The following is a 17,746-nucleotide window of genomic DNA, read 5'->3' on the forward strand; positions in this document are numbered from 1 at the left end:
CAGGGTGAGAGGAGATGTGACCGAGGTATTTAAACTTGATCAACGAAACCGACCAAAATATCAGAGACACTCCCTGTCCCTCAGGACCTGTGTCCAGGGGAGAAGCTTATCAGATCATCTTTGGGTTAAATGTTGTGCTCGTGGAGCTGAGCCCCAATTGTCAGCATCAAACACTCTCCAGTCGGGTACAGCACGGGTTAGATACAGAGTAAACCCATCAGCCGCTCCCCGACACAGATACCGAGGGACAGGGAGTGTCTGGGACAATGACATTTCTCACTCAATAAGGTATAAATTGATCCTGTACCTCTCCCCATTAATCCTGGGCTCCACACGAGACGAATCCTGCTCCTGTTTCCCTCCCTGTAACAGCACTGAGCTAAACCCAGCCCATAATGAGCAGGGCTCAGGGAGGTTGGTTGCTAGGCATTGCAGTGATGTCATAAAGCAGGGCCATTCAGCCCAGCTGGTCATCTCCTTGTCCCTTTTAAGGTGGAGAGCTGGGACACCCTGTCTCCAAACACATCCCACCTGTTCATACTGAGAATCCCCGGGGAAGGCCCAAGGCCCAGAGTGTGGAACACAACCAAGGGGGAAAGAGGAGGAGAGAAGGGGAGGTAAATCAAGGAGTCGGGACTGAGGTACACCAAGCTTCAGTTTCAGAGCCTGTAGTCTTCAGGAGGGGAAGAGTGAGTTCAGTAGATTTAGGATCCAGGGAGAGAACAAGGAGCAGATGGGAAGACTGGTGTTGATTCCAGCACAGTGAGGATGTAGGGGGAGGGAGATTGTGTCGGGCCGTGTATTAGGGGTGTAGGAGGGACAAGAGAGGAAAGGTCAGAGGAGCAATTACTGCAGCAGTGCCCATAAATAGTGAGAGAGAAGGTGGGGGTTCGAGTGGACCAGGGACAGTCTGTTAAACTCTCTGTTTGCTGTGACCAGTTTTCCTTCAGTTAAAAATGGCCTCCTGTAGCCCAGTGACACAAACAGCCCATTAAACTCCACCAATGGCCTTTGGTCTGGTGAGGTCTCCCTTTGTGAAACATCGGCTGTTGTTAAAGCTTTTCATTCTGACACGCTCACACTGAGAAATGAGCTGCAGAACTGCCGACACCGTCAGCTTTAAGGAGACATTTCCCTTTGGAGATCGGATTGCCCATTGAGTTTGATTAAATTGATGTTAAAGTAACAAGGCTGCTTTGCCCTGTGACAATAACAGATTATCAGAATATTTCCCATAGGTTAAAATCCAATATTACAGGGACTCACTGCCCTGGAGGGTTGAAGTGGACCCTGTGATATAATAGAATTTTCTGTCCTGTCAGACTTGGACATCTTGTAGATCCATCTTCTAACAAGTTGTGGCAACTCAGTTCTCAGATGGATTCCACTCAGTTTGTAACAAGTCCTCAATCAGCTCGTCTTATTGTCGAGATAGCAAGGACTCGACACACTGCGTGTGTGGGAAACAAAGCTCATTTATTTGACGTCGATACAGATTAAACTCCAGCCCAGTTATAGGGGTTACTAACATCAGCTGAAACAAACCCCAACTGTCAGAATGAACATGGTTCAGTCCTGGATGTGATTAACAGCAGCAATAACAGCAGAATCCAACCCCCGCAGTCACATGTGAACTCGCTGGTGTCTCAGCAGGTTGGATGATAGACTGAATCCCTCCCCACACACGGAGCAGTTGAACGGTCTCTCTCCAGTGTGAGTGTGTTGGTGTGTCCGCAGGTTGGATGATAGACTGAATCCCTTCCCACACACAGAGCAGGTGAATGGCCTCTCCCCAGTGTGAGTGTGTTGGTGTGTCAACAGGTTGGATGATAGACTGAATCTCTTCCCACACACAGAGCAGGTGAACGGCCTCTCCCCAGTGTGAGTGTGCTGGTGTGTCAGCAGGTTGGATGATATACTGAACCCCTCCCCACACACGGAGCAGGTGAACGGCCTCTCCACTGTGTGAGTGTCCTGGTGTTTCAGCAGGTTGGATGATAGACTGAATCCCTTCCCACACATGGCGCAGGTGAATGGCCTCTCCCCAGTGTGAACTCACTGGTGTCTCAGCAGGTTGGATGATAGACTGAATCCCTTCCCACACACAGAGCAGGTGAACGGCCTCTCCCCAGTGTGAACTCGCTGGTGTGTCAGCAGGTTGGATGATAGACTGAATCCCTTCCCACACACAGAGCAGGTGAACGGCTTCTCCCCAGTGTGAGTGTGTTGGTCTGTCAGCAGATACTTTGCACTTTCAAGAAATCAAACAGGCGCTTCACTGCAGACAGATCGCCATGGCAACACTGATAGAACATTCCACTGAATCGACTGGTTGGAAACTCTAATCAGATCGGGAGAAACAACAGAGTTTGCCGTTATTAACCACAATATAAGCTTAAACCAGAGTGAGTAATACATTAGATTATAATGTGTGATGAAAGGTTCTGACGGAAGGGCAGTGACCTGAACCGTGAACTCTGTTTCTCTCTCCACAGATGCTGCTTGACCTGAGGATTTCCAGCATTTTCTCTCTTTATTTCAGATTTCCAGCATCCGCAGTATTTTGGATTTTGTATTTGGATGGATCTTTCAGAGAGCCGCACAGGCACGATGAGCCGAATGGCCTCCTTCTCTGCTGTATCATTCTAGGATTCTGTGACGTGTCGGTTAATGCAATTTAAGAAGCATCAAAGGGTTTGTGTCAGAATTTAACTGAGTATCGAGCCAACATGTCCAGGTTATGTAAACTGGGCCTGTTCACACTGGAAAGAGAAGGTCGAGAGGTGATAGGATTGCTCTTTTTAGGATTCTAAAGGGACTGGATAATGTAGAGCATGACAAGTTATTTCACCCTGTCCAGAACAGTAGAACCAGAGGAAACGGCCTGCGCTTGAAGGGGGTAAATTCAAATCCAATCTGTGGAAACAATATTTCAGTGAGTGAGTGGTCAATCTATGGGACAGGCTCCCTAGGGAGACGGTAGAAGCAGTTAGTGTTGATTCATTCAAATGTAAATTGGACCAATTTCATTCATAGAATAAGATTTTGGGACACAGTGTGTGAGCAATTTGAGACATGACGTGTGGTCAGTGTAGAATGCTCGGGAGGAAGAGGTGACTGGTCCGATGGCTCCTAAAGCTCTCCACCACTGGGGTTTTCCTCACCTCATGTCTGGGTCTGTTGTAGACTCATTGATAGAGATTGATCGCTGTGATTAGTCAACAACTCCATTACCATTGTATCATGGGACTCCCAGGATGGTTGAAGGCCAATTAGATCAGAACCAAAATAATCCAGAGTAAGAAAGGAGAAACGGCCCAAAAATGGAGCAGTCAGCAACAGGACATCAATTAGTCTCCTCTTATCATGGAGACAGCACAGACTCGACACAAAGTGTGTTTGAAACAAAGCTGATTTATTAGACATTTATACAAAATAATAACCCCTATAACTGGGATGGAGTTTATTAACATCAGCAGAAACAAACCCCAACTGTCAGAATGAACATGGTTCAGTCCCGGATGTGATTAACAGCAGCAATAACAGCAGAATCCAACCCCTGCAGTCACTTGTGAACTTGCTGGTGTGTCAGCAGGTTGCATGACTGACTGAATCCCTTCCCACAGATGGAGCATGTGAACAGTCTCTCCCCAGTGTGAACTCGCTGGTGTATCAGTAGGCTGGATGAACAAGTGAATCCCTTCCCACACACAGAGCAAGTGAACGGTCTCTCCCCAGTATGTGTGCGTTGGTGTCTCAACAGATCCTTTTTGCATTTAAAACTCTTCTCGCAGTCAAAACATTTAAATGGTCGCTTATCAGAGTGAACAAGTTGATGTTCAATAAAGCTGCATGAATAAGTGAATCCCTTCCCACAAATCAGGCAAGTGAACGGTCTCTCATTTGTGTGAACTCGCTGGTGTGTTACCAGGTGGGAGGACTGAGCAAATCCCTTCCCACACACGGAGCAGGTGAACGGACTCTCTCCAGTGTGAACTCGCTGATGTGTCTGGAGGCTGGATGACTGAGTGAATCCCTTCTCACACACGGAGCAGGTGAACGGTCTATCCCCAGTGTGAACTCGTTGATGTGTCTGGAGGCTGGATGACTGAGTGAATCCCTTCCCACACACGGAGCAGGTGAATGGTCTCTCCCCAGTGTGAGTGCGCCAATGAATTTCCAGCTCAGACAGGTAAGTGAGTCCCTTCCCACAGTCCCCACATTTCCACGGTTTCTCCATGGTGCGGGTGTCCTTGTGTTTCTCCAGGTTGGACGACTGGTTGAAGTCTTGTCCACACACAGAACACGTGTACGGTTTCTCCCCGCTGTGAATGGTGCGATGTTTTTTCAGGCTGTGTAACTGGTTAAAGCTCTTTCCACAGTCAGTATAGGAGGAGGGTGAGCCATGTGGCACAGAGCTGGAGAATCTACTAAACGGAGGGGCTTGCTAAATAGGGTGGTAAGTGGAATTTGGTGAGAATGGGAATTGGATGCTGAGGGGGAAGGAGGTGCTCAGTAATTTAAACCAAGGAGCAACAGTAAATAATAAATAATCACACCGGAGAACACAGAAAAAGTGACATCATAATCAACACACATCAGAGCAAATTAACCTGAGTATAATCGGTAAGAGCAGCGATGTCCCTTTGTGTGTTTAGTCTCTTTAGTAGTTAGTGTTAAGCTTGACTTAGTAAGGATTTATTAGTGCAAGTAACTGTAAGTCAAAGGAAAACGAGGTAAGTGATTAAATTCTAACTGCTTTTAAAGACGCTCATAACTGATAAATAGCGAAGTAATTAATCACAGTTCAAGAAGTAAACTACAGATAACAAAAAATAAATTCATTCATTTATTAATAAAGACCAGGCAGTGTGTGGGGATTGTAGGATGTGGGAGTTTGTGAACAACGAGACTGTCCCAGACTGGTTAGAATGTGGAACTTGCTGCCGCAGGAAGTGGTAAATAGCGCAGATGATTTCAAAAGGAAAGGAGACGAGTCCAGGAGAGAGAAGGGAATAGAAAGATATGCTGAAAGGCTGAGATGAGGCAGACAGAATGGGAGGAGACTCGTGTGGAGGATTAGCAGCAGCACCAGAGACTAGTGGGGCCGAATGGCCTGTATCTGGGCTGTATATTCCATGTAATTCGATCACTAAAGTCAATGAAACTTTAACCCTGTGATTCCAGGCCCCAGACAGCTGGAGCCACGCATGCTGGGATCCTCAGGAGCAACACTCGGATACACTCACAGCGCAGGCCCACCATTACAATTATACACAGCTTCAGAAAATCAATACATTCACAGCGCAGGCCCACCATTACAATTTTACACAGCTTCAGAAAATAAATACACTCACAGCACAGGCCGACCATTACAATTTTACACAGCTTCAGAAAATAAATACACTCACAGCACAGGCCCACCATTACAATTTTACACAGCTTCAGAAAATAAATACACTCACAGCACAGGCCCACTATTACAATTATACACAGCTTCAGAAAATAAATACACTCACAGCGCAGGGCCAGCATTACAATTATACACAGCTTCAGAAAATCAATACACTCACAGCGCAGGCCCACCATTACAATTATACACAGCTTCAGAAAAATCAATACTGAACTGAAACAGTTTATTATTCAGTTCAACAAATTGAGTGGCTGATTAGCACGAGTTAGATACAGAGTAAAGCTCCCTCTACACTGTCCCATCAAACACTCCCAGGGCAGGTAGAGCACGGGTTAGATACAGAGTAAAGCTCCCTCTACACTGCCCCATCAAACACTCCCAGGACAGGTACAGCACGGGTTAGATATAGAGTAAAGCTCCCTCTACACTGTCCCATCAAACACTCCCAGGGCAGGCACAGCATGGGTTAGATACAGAGTAAAGCTCGATCTACAGGGTACCTCTCCTCCCCTGAAGGTGCTGACTCTGGCTGGGTTCAGTTCTACACTCACTGGTTCCCCTCTCTCTCCTCCCCTGAAGGTGCTGACTCTGGTTGGGTTCAGTTCTACACTCACTGGTTCTCCTCCCTCTCCTCCCCTGAAGGTGCTGACTCTGGTTGGGTTCAGTTCTACACTCACTGGTTCCCCTCTCTCTCCTCCGCTGAAGGTGCTGAGTCTGGCTGGGTTCAGTTCTACTCACTGGTTCCCCTCCCCTGAAGGTGCTGACTCTGGCTGGGTTCAGTTCTACACTCACTGGTTTCCCTCCCTCTCCTCCCCTGAAGGTGCTGACTCTGGCTGGGTTCAGTTGTACAATCACTGGTTCCTCTCCCTCTCCTGAATATTCAGTTTTAGATTCGGGCCTGGGGCCGTACTCGGTGTTTGTAAAGCCCGTGTCCTCCCTAGATCCCAGGGCTCGGTGAAAGGTAATAACGGATATGTGGCAAAGGCAGTTATGTGGAGTTCACTCACAGATCAGCCGTGATCGCACTGAATGGCGGAACAGGCTCGAGGGGCTAAATGGCCTCCTTCTGTTCGTATAACTGACAGAATGATCATGGTTCTGTCCTGGATGTGATTAACAGCAGCAATAACAGCAGAATCCAACCCCTGCAGTCACTTGTGAACTCGCTGGTGTTTCAGCAGGTTGCATGATAGACTGAATCCCTTCCCACACTCAGAGCAGGTAAAAGGCCTCTCCCCAGTGTGAACTCGCTGGTGTGTCAGCAGGTTGGATGACTGAGTGAATCCCTTCCCACACACGGAGCAGGTGAACGGCCTCTCCCCAGTGTGAACTCGCTGGTGTATTGGAAGCTCGGATGAACGAGTGAATCCCTTCCCACACATGGAACAGGTGAACGGCTTTGCCCCAGTGTGAACTCGCTGGTGTATCAGAAGCTCGGATGAATTAGCGAATCCCTTCCCACACTCAGAGCAGCTGAATGGCCTCTCCCCGGTGTGAACTCGCTGGTGTCTCTGAAGGTGCAATAACTGAGCGAATCCCTTCCCACATTCAGAGCAGGAGAACGGCCTCTCCCCAGTGTGAACTCGCTGGTGTGTCAGCAGGTTGGATGACCATGTGAATCCCTTCCCACACGTGGAGCAGTTGAACGGCCTCTCCCCAGTGTGAATATGTTGGTGTGTCAGCAGTTTGTTTCTGTTTTTAAAACTCTTCTCACAGTCAGGACATTTAAAAGGTCTCTTATCTGTGTGAATACCCTGGTGGTTCAACAGGTTCGATAAAGTAGTGAATCCCTTCCCACATTGAATGCAGGTGAACGGCCTCTCCCCGGTGTGAACTCTCAGGTGTATCTGGAGGTTGGACGACTGAGTGAATCCCTTCCCACACACGGAGCAGGTGAATGGCCTCTCCCCAGTGTGACTGCGTCGATGAGTTTCCAGCAGGGATGGGTAATTGAATCCCTTCCCACAGTCCCCACATTTCCACGGTTTCTCCATGGTGCGGGTGTCCTTGTGTCTCTCCAGATTGGACGATCAGTTGAAGTCTCATCCACACACAGAACACGTGTACAGTTTCTCCCCGCTGTGAATGGTGCAATGTTTTTTCAGGCTGTGTAACTGGTTAAAGCTCTTTCCACAATCAGTGCACTGGAACATTCTCACTCCGGTGTATGTGTCTCGGTGCTTTTCCAGTCACACTGATGTTTGAAATCTTTTCCCACAGACAGAACAGGCAAACATTTCTCCTTCCACATTCAAAGGCTGAGGATATTCAGATCCTGATAAAGCAAGTGACTCTGTCAGATTTTGATGTGATGTCTGGTTTGAGCTTCCTGCCTGCAAATCCTCCATTCTAATATCCTGCAAAAGGAGTTTATATAGAATTATATAGAATATACAGCACAGGCCATTCGGCCCAACTAGTCTGTGCTGTGTGTTTATACACCACACAAGTGTCCTCCCACTCCATCTACCTCATCTCAGCCTTTCAGCATATGTTTCTATTCCGTTATCTCATGTACTCATCTCATTTGCTTTGAAAGCACAAGCTATTTGCCTCAACCACTTCCCATATTAGCGATCCCACCACCAAACATATCTTTCCCTCTCCTCCCCTTTCAGCATTCCGAAGGGACCACTCACTCCGCATCACCCCAGTTCACTCCTCTATCACCACAACACCCCTTCCCTTTTGCCCGGCACCTTCCAGTGTAAGCGCAGGAGGTGGAACAACTGCCCTTTTACCCTTCCCACTGTCCAGGGCCCCAAACACCCCTTCCAGGTGAAACAACGATTTACTTGTACTTCTTGCAATTTATTGTACTGTATTCGCTGCTCACGATACGGTCTCCTCTACATTGGGGAGACCAAACGCAGATTGGGTGACCGCTTTGCGGAACACCTCCGTTCAGTCCGTAAGGGTGACCCCAAGCTTCCGGTTAGCTGGCACTTTAATTCTTCGCTCCACTCCCACTCTGATCTCTCTGTCCTCGGCCTCTTACACTGTTCCAATGAAGCTCAATGTAAGCTTGAAGATTAACACCTCATCTTTCAATTAGGCACTTTACAGCCTTCTGGACTCAACATTGAGTTCAACAATTTCAGACTATAACCTCTGCCCCAACCATTTTTTTCTCTCTCTCACATGGCAGCTGTTGACCATCCTGCCATTACCATTTACACTTCATCTAGAGTCATCTTTTGTTTCTTAACTTGTCCCATTACCATCTCCTTTTGCCTTGCACCATCATCCCTTTTGTCTCTACATCTCTCCTGCCTTCCATCCTGTCAGACCTTCCCTTTTGTTCTTTCCTCCCCTCCCCCCTCTTCCTGCCCCTACACTTGCTTAAAAACCTGTTACATCTCCAACTTTTTCCAGTTCTGACGAAGGGTCATTGACCTGAAACGTTAACTCTGTTTCTCTCTCCACAGATGCTGCCTGACCTGCTGAGTATTTCCAGCATTTTCTGTTTTTATTCCTGTATTAGCGAGTTCCACATCCTAACCACTCTCTGAGTAAAGACATTTCTCCTCATTTCCCTGTTGGATTTATTAGTAACTATCTTGTATTTATGGCCCCTAGTTTTGAATTCTCTCCACATCTATCCTGTCCAAGCCATTTATAATTTTAAAGACCTCTATCAGGTCTCCTCTAAGTCTTCCCTTTTCTGAAGAAAAAATCCCCAACCTGTTCAATCTTTCCCGATAGCTGCAGACTCCCAGTTTACAAACGCCATCACTGAGTCCAGGATAGAAATTGAGAACATTCTCTCTTCCTGGTTCCTGTCCCAAGGTGGCTGCGCATGCGCCCTGCTGTGACTTTAAATCTCTGGGTAACCCGGGCGACTCACTGACCAATCAAACCCGCAGCTGGACACGCACGTGACACACAATCCACCAATGGTTTTCACCCCCGAGGCACTTGGATCAGTTTGTGAACAGGGCCCGTGAAGCCCCGCCCACTCGTTGTCCCTGCACCAAGATGGCCGCCCAGTGAAGCTTCCCACTCTCCTTTACCAGGATGGCGGCCGTTAACCTGGGCCTATGAGCGGGAAAAAGCCCCGCAGCAGCAATCGCGGGACCATTAGGTTATTAATCGGGGCTTGCGGCCTACACCAGGTGTTTATGAAGCCTATCCGCCCACATGCCGGGTTCATTACTCCCCCGAGCCCCGCCATCCATTACCCGCTGCCGATGCGACTCTCCAGCCTTTGTCCTTTTACACCACTCGCACTGCGCATGCTCCATCTCTATCCGGTGCTGCGCCTGCGCACTGGGCTCCTGTAGTGTGGATAGGGCACATTCGCCCACGCGGGGAATGTTGGGTAAAAGCCTCGCCATTGAAGGACCGTATTAACATATAGAAAATTATTATCTGTGATAGGCGTGAGATTGGGGCCGGAGGGCCAAGCAATAAAATTAGGACGCAAATTATACAGAAACTCAAGTGCACGGGCCATCCGCTATAGTTCTGTCCTGGATGTGATTAACATCAGCAACAGTAGAATCCAACCCCTGCAGGCATTTGTGAACTCGCTGGTGTTTCAGCAGGTGGGTAAACGAGTGAATTTCTTCCCACACACACACATTTAAACAGCTTTTCTTCAGTATTGTGTCTCAAATCCTTTCATCTTTTAACGCTGGGGTGTTAATAGGTGGGAAACTGAGTAAATTCCTTCACACACGTGAAGTATCTAACCGATCTCTCTCTAGTATGATTGTGCTGGTGTCAGTAAATGGGATGACCGAGTGAAACCCTTTCCACACACACAGCTGCTGAACAGCCTCTCCCTTGTGTGAACATGCTATTGTGTCTGTAGGCTAGGGTGTACCTGTAGGATTTAGTAAACATTATTAAGATTCTATAACCATTTTAATATAACTATAATATGTGAAATTGTATGTTAAAAGCCTAAAAGCCTGTATAAAATGGCGAATGGCTGAGAGCAAAGCAGGATGGGAAATATGCCAACCTGATTTTAAAAAACTGCTGTGTTTCCAATTACTGAAGTAATGGAATGTAGTGCTAAGTTTATGGAGATGAGGAATTCAGCAAGATTATGCTTAAAGAGATCAAAACTAGAGAAAGAGATAGGTGTTGGAGACATCCTTCATTGGTACAGCTATAGGATGGACTGACTATTCAGAAAACATTCTAGGAAATGTTCTGTGAAAAGTGAAGATCTGAGATAAGGGTACTTTGTTATGCATAGAGAAAAAGTCAGAAGGACCAACAAGGTCATAAGATGGCTAACAAGGGAAGCAAGACTTTTTACCAGGTGTCAGAGGTTTAATTACTGCCACGTCAGCAAAATGAGAGGGAAAATGGGTATAATGATACAGGTTTAGAACATCGAAAGCAGCGCACCGTGTAACCAGAGATTGATAGGAGCTTTGGTCAACAGAACATAGCAAGATCCCAAGTAAGCCAGCTTCGGTCAACAGAACACAGCAACATACATCAGGAGACTTGCGCCCCAGTCACTCGAATGAACTGACTGCGATGATCTTCTTGTTAAGTATTACTTCTTTGTACTGGATGTTTAATGCTTAATAAACCTGTTTTACTGATACACAATATACCCGTACCCAGAGTGGTTTGTGTAGTCATGGACTGTTTTACTGATACACAATATACCTGTACCCAGAGTGGTTTGCGTAGTCATGGACTGTTTTACTGATACACAATATACCTGTACCCAGAGCGGTTTGCGTAGTCACAGACTGTTTTACTGATTCACAAGATACCTGTACCCAGAGTTGTTTGTGTAGTCACGGACTGTTTTACTGATACACAATATACCTGTACCCAGTGTGGTTTGTGTAGTCATGGACTGTTTTACTGATACACAATATACCTGTACCCTGAGTGGTTTGTGTAGTCATGGACTGTTTTACTGATACACAATATACCTGTACCCAGAGTGGTTTGTGTAGTCACGGACTGTTTTACTGATACACAATATACCTGTACCCAGAGTGGTTTGCGTAGTCATGGACTGTTTTACTGATACACAATATACCTGTACCCAGAGCGGTTTGCGTAGTCACAGACTGTTTTACTGATTCACAAGATACCTGTACCCAGAGTTGTTTGTGTAGTCACGGACTGTTTTACTGATACACAATATACCTGTACCCAGTGTGGTTTGTGTAGTCATGGACTGTTTTACTGATACACAATATACCTGTACCCTGAGTGGTTTGTGTAGTCACGGACTGTTTTACTGATACACAATATACCTGTACCCAGAGTGGTTTGTGTAGTCACGGACTGTTTTACTGATACACAATATACCTGTACCCAGAGTGGTTTGTGTAGTCACAGACAAATTATTATCAGAGCTTATTAAAGCTACATGTCAGTAGGTGGGATGAGCGAGTGAATCTCTTTTTAAACTCAGCTGGTGTGCAGCCTCTCCCCGGTGTGACTGTATCCATGAGTTTCCACCTCAGACGGGCAACTGAATCCGTTCCCACTGTCAACAACAACAACAACAACAACCACTTGCATTTATATAGCATGTATAATGTAGAAAAAACGTGCCAAGGCCTTCAGAATTATCCCCAGTGTCCTGACCAATATTTATCCCTGAATCAACATCACAAAAATAGATTATCTGGTCATTATCACATTGCTGTTGTGGGAGCTTGCTGTGCACAATTTGGCTGCTGTGTTTCTTACATTAAAACCGTGACTACACTTCAAAAGTACTTCATTGGCTGTAAAGCGATTTGGGAAGTCCTGAGGTTGTGAAAGGCGCTATGTAAATGCAAGTCTTTCTTTCTTTCACATGAGCGTTAACAGTCCCCACATTAACACTGTAGATTCCCGGCACGTCTGTGCTTCTGTCTCGAATTTGGTCTCCCAATCACTGCTATAATTTCCATGCAATAAACATGGAAATGCACATATTTTGCCAACGTAAATCAGTGGCTCTGATAAATGGTCCGTTACATCGTGTAACACCCTACAGTTGTAAAACAGCAGATCCTCTGGCCCAGGATGAGCTGTGCCTTGGTAGATCTGCTGGTGATGTAATACAAACGGTCATTGTTTGTGTATTCCATGTTTGATGCATCACACCAATTTATTTTAGTCAATTTTCTCACAACTGATTGTCTCATAGGTAAACTTACTCCAACAATCTTAATAATGCGTGTTCCTTTTACCAAGGTGTTTACCAAGGAAGGCGACTTCGCCAAAGCCAAGGTAAACGAGGAGGTTGCTGGGATACTGGATGATATAAAGGTAGATATAGAGGAGGTACGAGAAAGGCTGGCAGTACTTAAAGTGGATAAGTCACCCGGTCCGGATGGGAGACATCCTAGTTTGCTGAGGTAAGTAAGGGTAGAAATTGTGGAGGTGCTGACCACAATTTTCCAATCCTCCTTAGATACAGGGGTGATCGCAGAGGACTGGAGGATTGAAAATGTTACACACTTGTTTGAAAAAGGGGAGAAAGATAAATCTGGCAATTACAGGGCAGTCAGTTTAACGTCGGTGATGGGGAAGCTTTTAGAAGCAATAAGCCGGGAGAAAGTTAACAGCCATTCAGACAAGCATGGACTGAAAGGCGAGCCAGCATGGATTTGTTAAGGGCAAGTCGTGTTTGACGAACTGGATTGAGTTTTTTGATGCGGTAACATAGAGGGTGGATAAGGGCGGAGCAATTGATGTTGTGTATATGAATTTTCAAAAGGCATTTGATAAAGTACCACATAGCAAAACTGAAGCCCATGGGATAAAGGGAGAAGTAGCAGCATGGATACAAAAGTGGCTACGGGATAGAAAACGGAGAGTTGTGGTGAATGGTTATTTTTCGGACTGGAGGGAGGTATATAGTGGTGTTAGAACATAAGAACATAAGAAATAAGAGCAGGAGTAGGCCATACAGCCCCTCGAGCCTGCTCCGCCATTCAATAAGATCATGGCTGATCATCGACCTCAACACTTTCCTGCCCGATCTCCATATCCCTTGATTCCCCTAGAGTTCAAAAATCTATCTATGTCAGCCTTGAATATACTCAAAGACTCAGCATCCACATCCCTCTGGGGCAGAGAATTCCAAAGATTCACAACCCTTTGAGTGAAGAAATTCCTCCTCATCTTGGTCTTAAATGGCCGACCCCTTATCCTGAGACTGTGACCCCTGGTTCTAGACACTCCAGCCGGGGGAAACATTCTCCTTGCATCTACCCTGTCAATCCCCCTCAGAATCTTGTATGTTTCAATGAGATTGCCTCTCATTCTTCTAAACTCCAGAGAGTATCGGCCCATTCTACACAATATCTCCTCATAGGACAGTCCTCTCATCCCAGGAATCAATCTAGTGAACCTTCGTTGCACCGCCTCCAAGGCAAGTATATCCTTCCTTAGATAAGGAGACCAAAACTGTGCACAGTACTCCAGGTGTGGTCTCACCAAGGCCCTGTACAATTGTAGCTATACTTCCTTACCCTTATACTCCAACCCCCTTGCAATAAAGGCCAACATGCCATTTGCCTTCCTTATTGCTTGCTGTATCTGCATGCTAGCTTTCTGTGTTTCTTGCATGAGGGCACCCAAATCTCTCTGAACACCAACATTTGAAAGTTTCTCACCATTTAAAAAATATTCAGTTTTTCTATTCTTCCTACCAAAGTGAATAACCTCACATTTCCCCACATTATACTCCATCTGCCACCTTACTGCCCACTCACTCAGTCTATCTATATCCCTTTGCAGACTCTTTGTGTTCTCCTCATAGTTTACTGTCCCATCTAGCTTTGTAAATCAGCAAACTTGGATACATTACACACGGTCCCTTCATCTAGGTCATTTATATAGATTGTAAATAGCTGAGGCCCCAACACTGATCCTTGTGGCACCCCACTAGTTACAGCCTGTCAACCTGAAAAAGATCCCTTTATCCCTACTCTCTGTTTTCTGTCCATTAACCAACCCTCTATCCATGTTACTATATTACCCCCAGGGTTCAGTAGTAGGACCTCTGCTTTTTGATAGACATTAATGACTTGGACTTGTGGGTAGAGGGCACAATTTTGAAATTTGCAGATGACACGAAACTTGGAACTGTAGTAAACAGTGAGGAAGATAGTGATAGATTTCAAGAGGACATAGACAGGCTGGTGGAATGGGCGGACACACGGCACATGAAATTCAACACAGTAAAGTGTGAGGTGATACATTTTGGTAGGAAGAATGAGGAGAGACAACACAAAGTAAATGGACAATTTTATAGGGGGTGCAAGAAGAGAGAGACCTGGGGGTGTTTGTGCACAAATCTTCGAAGGTGGCAGGACAAGTTAACAAGGCTGATAATAAAGCAATTGGGATCCTGGGCTTTATAAATAGAGGCATTGAGTACAAAAGCCAGGAAGTTACGCTGAACCAGTATAAAACACTAGTTCGGCCTCAGCTGGAGTATTCGGTCCAATCCTGGGCCCCACACTTTAGGAAGGATGTGAAGGCTTTGGAGAGGGTGCAGAAGAAATTTACTAGATTGGTTCCAGGGATGAGGGATTACAGTTACGTGGGGAGACTGGAGAAGCTGGGGTTGTTCTCCTTGGAGCAGAGAAGGTTAAGGGGAGATTTGATAGAGGTGTTTTAATAGAGTAAATGAGCAGAAACTGCTTTGAGTGGCAGAAGGGTCAGTAACCTGAGAACACAGATTAAAGTTCTGATGAAGGGTCATCGACCTGAAACGTTAACTCTGTTTCTCTCTCCACAGATGCTGCCTGACCTGCTGAGTATTTCCTGCATTTTCTGTTTTTATTTCAGATTTCCAGCATCCGCAGCATTTTGCTTTTGTAACACAGATTAAACACAGAGGCGACTTGAGGAAATTTTTTTTTTTACACAGCGAGTAGTTAGGCCACAGCTCTAGAGTACTGTGTGCAGTTCTGGTCACCGCATTACAGGAAAGATGTGATTGCGCTCGAGAGGGTAGAGAGGAGATTTACGAGGATGTTGCCTGGACTGGGGAATTTTAGCTGCGAGGAAAGATTGGATCGGCTGGGGTTGTTTTCCTTGGAACAGTGGAGGCTGAGGAGAGACCTTATTGAGGTGTATAAAAATATGAGGGGCCTAGATAGAGTGGACAGGAAGATCCTATTCCCTTAGCAGAGGGGTCAACAACAAGGGGGCATAGATTTAAAGTAATTGGTAGGCGGTTTAGAGGGGATTTGAGGGGAAATTTCTTCACCCAGAGGGTGGTGGGGGTCTGGAACTCACTGCCTGTAAGAGTGGTGGAGGCAGAACCCTCACCACATTTAAAAAGTGCTTGGATGTACACTTGAAGTGCCGTAACCTACAGGGCTACGGACCAAGAGCTGGAAAGTGGGATTAGGCTGGAGAGCTCTTTGTCGGCCGGCACAGACACGATGGGTTGAAATGGCCTCCTTCTGTGCTGTAACTTTCTATGATTCTGCTGATATTAATAACCCCTATAACTGGGCTGGAGTTTAATATTCTGGATATATAGCCGATTGTATTCTCGGGGCTGCAGTGTCCCTTTAAGAATCGCTGTCTGTGATCTTTCCCCTTAATTCAGGGACTCTCATCAGAAATTATTTTACAATAAAATTATGAACTTTTACTTCAATCCTAAATTGATTTTTGGTACAAAATCTACAATTCAGCATCTGAAAGGTTCCACTGATTAACATCTCCAATTAGAAAGTGCTGATTAATCCTCGCGGACAATTCTTACTGACTTGCACATTACACACAGTGGCACCTCCATTATCCACCAGAAAGAAGGCGAATGGGAATTGGTAGAGAATCGAGAGTCCCCAAATGTTTCCCCTCCCGTCTGGTACAGCAATCCCCTCAGCACGGGAATGGAGACAAGTCCAGTTATAGTGACGGGATGAGCTAAAGGTATTTACTCAGACGGGCGGAAGGTGGGAAGTGGTGTTCTACGGGGATCGGTGCTGGGACTACTGCTGTTCACCATTTACATGAATGATTGGGACTTGGGAATCAGAAGTACAATTTCAAAATTTGCAGATGACACTAAATTGGGGGGTGTAGTTAATACTGAGGAAGACTGCGATAACATCCTTGTAGAATTATTCAGTTGTGTTCAGTAAATAGCAGCACCTTTTAATTTGCTTTGACTGATCACATCACTATATAGTTACGTGAAAAACAGAAATCATTAACAGCTCCCAATTTCAGAATTGTCAGATTCAAACTCAACTTCTTCCAAGTACAATCTAACATTTCAAAAATTGTAATGGATGTAGGTGAGATATTAGGACTGTTGTCTGACACAATCCAAACACAGTTACACACAGACAGATGAGCAGGTGTAGCTTCACAGCAAATCCTTTCAAGCCTCACTAAAAAGTGGCAGACTGGCAATCCATTGTTCACTAATGGAGTTGTGAACTTTGTAAATTAAGAAAGGAAATGCATGGAAATGTGTCAAAGAATTGATTGACAGAGTGGGGCATCATCTCCCTTTGATTTCTATTTCTGACACCAGGCAACAGAAAAAGGGCATTCCAACACGACATAAACAGACTCTTCAGGTGTTAGACATCAGACTTCAGAACAACATGTCTGCCAGCTCTGGCCACAAACCTCAGTACAGTCAACCTTTCAGCAGCTGCAGCCCTGATTAAATAACTAGTAGTTTAACATGTCTAGTAGAGCTTTTGTGTCAAAATAGAAGAAATGTATTTGTGATACACACACAATTAATAATTAAATCACAATATGATCCCGAGGATCGATTATCACCTCTTGATACATTCCGTGCCCACCAGTCAAGGAAGGTATCAAGTGAACCGGTGGACACCGCCTGCTCCCTCTCCAGGGCCACCTGGGCAGGGACAAGACCGCGGGAGAGAGGCAGGCAGCCAGAGTGACCCCCTCATGGGCCCCGCCCATCCTGGTCCTACAAATTGCTGTTTTCGCCAGGCCCAAGAGCAGGTCCAGGAGAAGATCCTCCGACTTACCCATCCCCCTCCACCCTGGGCGGGCAAAGATTAGGAGTGTGGGGCTAAAGTGTAACCAAGAGTTGAGGAGCAGCCCCTTCAGGTAACTATACAGTGGCTGCAACCTCTCACGCTGAATATATACATGGCCCATGGACTCCTCTAGGCCGCAAAAAACATATCTGGCCTTGGAGTCCGGAAAGGAGTTTAAAAACTGTTGCACACGACAGCTCCCTGCAACAGTCTCCACCCCAGATCCCCAATGGTGCAGGGAAGGACCCCCGTGTAGAGAGCCCTCCATTGGGGAACCTCGCCTCCGCCAGATGGCAAGATGACCCGCCAGTCTGATTGAGATTGGGTAATAAACTAAATGAATCAATAGATGACA

The 17,746-nt window shown here is 46.0% G+C and overlaps 1 protein-coding gene across 3 annotated transcripts; it reads right to left on the minus strand.

The window, feature by feature from the left end:
* Positions 1–1,623: 1,623 nt before the first annotated feature.
* On the minus strand, positions 1,624–7,767 carry LOC147118402 (uncharacterized). Of its 3 annotated transcripts, XM_085984418.1 has the most exons (6): positions 7,249–7,460; positions 6,644–6,831; positions 3,929–4,148; positions 3,606–3,766; positions 2,123–2,251; positions 1,624–1,954 (listed from the first exon to the last, which is right to left on the minus strand). In XM_085984418.1, exons 1-6 carry the CDS (start codon positions 7,405–7,407, stop codon positions 1,624–1,626), a joined length of 1,188 nt encoding a protein of 395 aa, XP_085840544.1. In that variant the 5' UTR covers positions 7,408–7,460. The 3 variants fall into 3 exon arrangements, with proteins under 3 accessions (XP_085840544.1, XP_085840543.1, XP_085840545.1); XM_085984417.1 differs by lacking the exons at positions 1,624–1,954; positions 2,123–2,251 and having other exon boundaries at positions 3,515–4,183; positions 6,577–7,147; positions 7,232–7,767; XM_085984419.1 differs by lacking the exons at positions 1,624–1,954; positions 2,123–2,251; positions 3,929–4,148; positions 6,644–6,831 and having other exon boundaries at positions 3,515–3,782; positions 6,941–7,767.
* Positions 7,768–17,746: the final 9,979 nt, after the last annotated feature.

The sequence above is a fragment of the Somniosus microcephalus genome, chromosome 4 (genome assembly GCF_052327205.1).
Source record: "Somniosus microcephalus isolate GS21.2 chromosome 4, FLI_Smic_1.0, whole genome shotgun sequence".
In the NCBI taxonomy this organism is placed as follows: domain Eukaryota; kingdom Metazoa; phylum Chordata; class Chondrichthyes; order Squaliformes; family Somniosidae; genus Somniosus; species Somniosus microcephalus.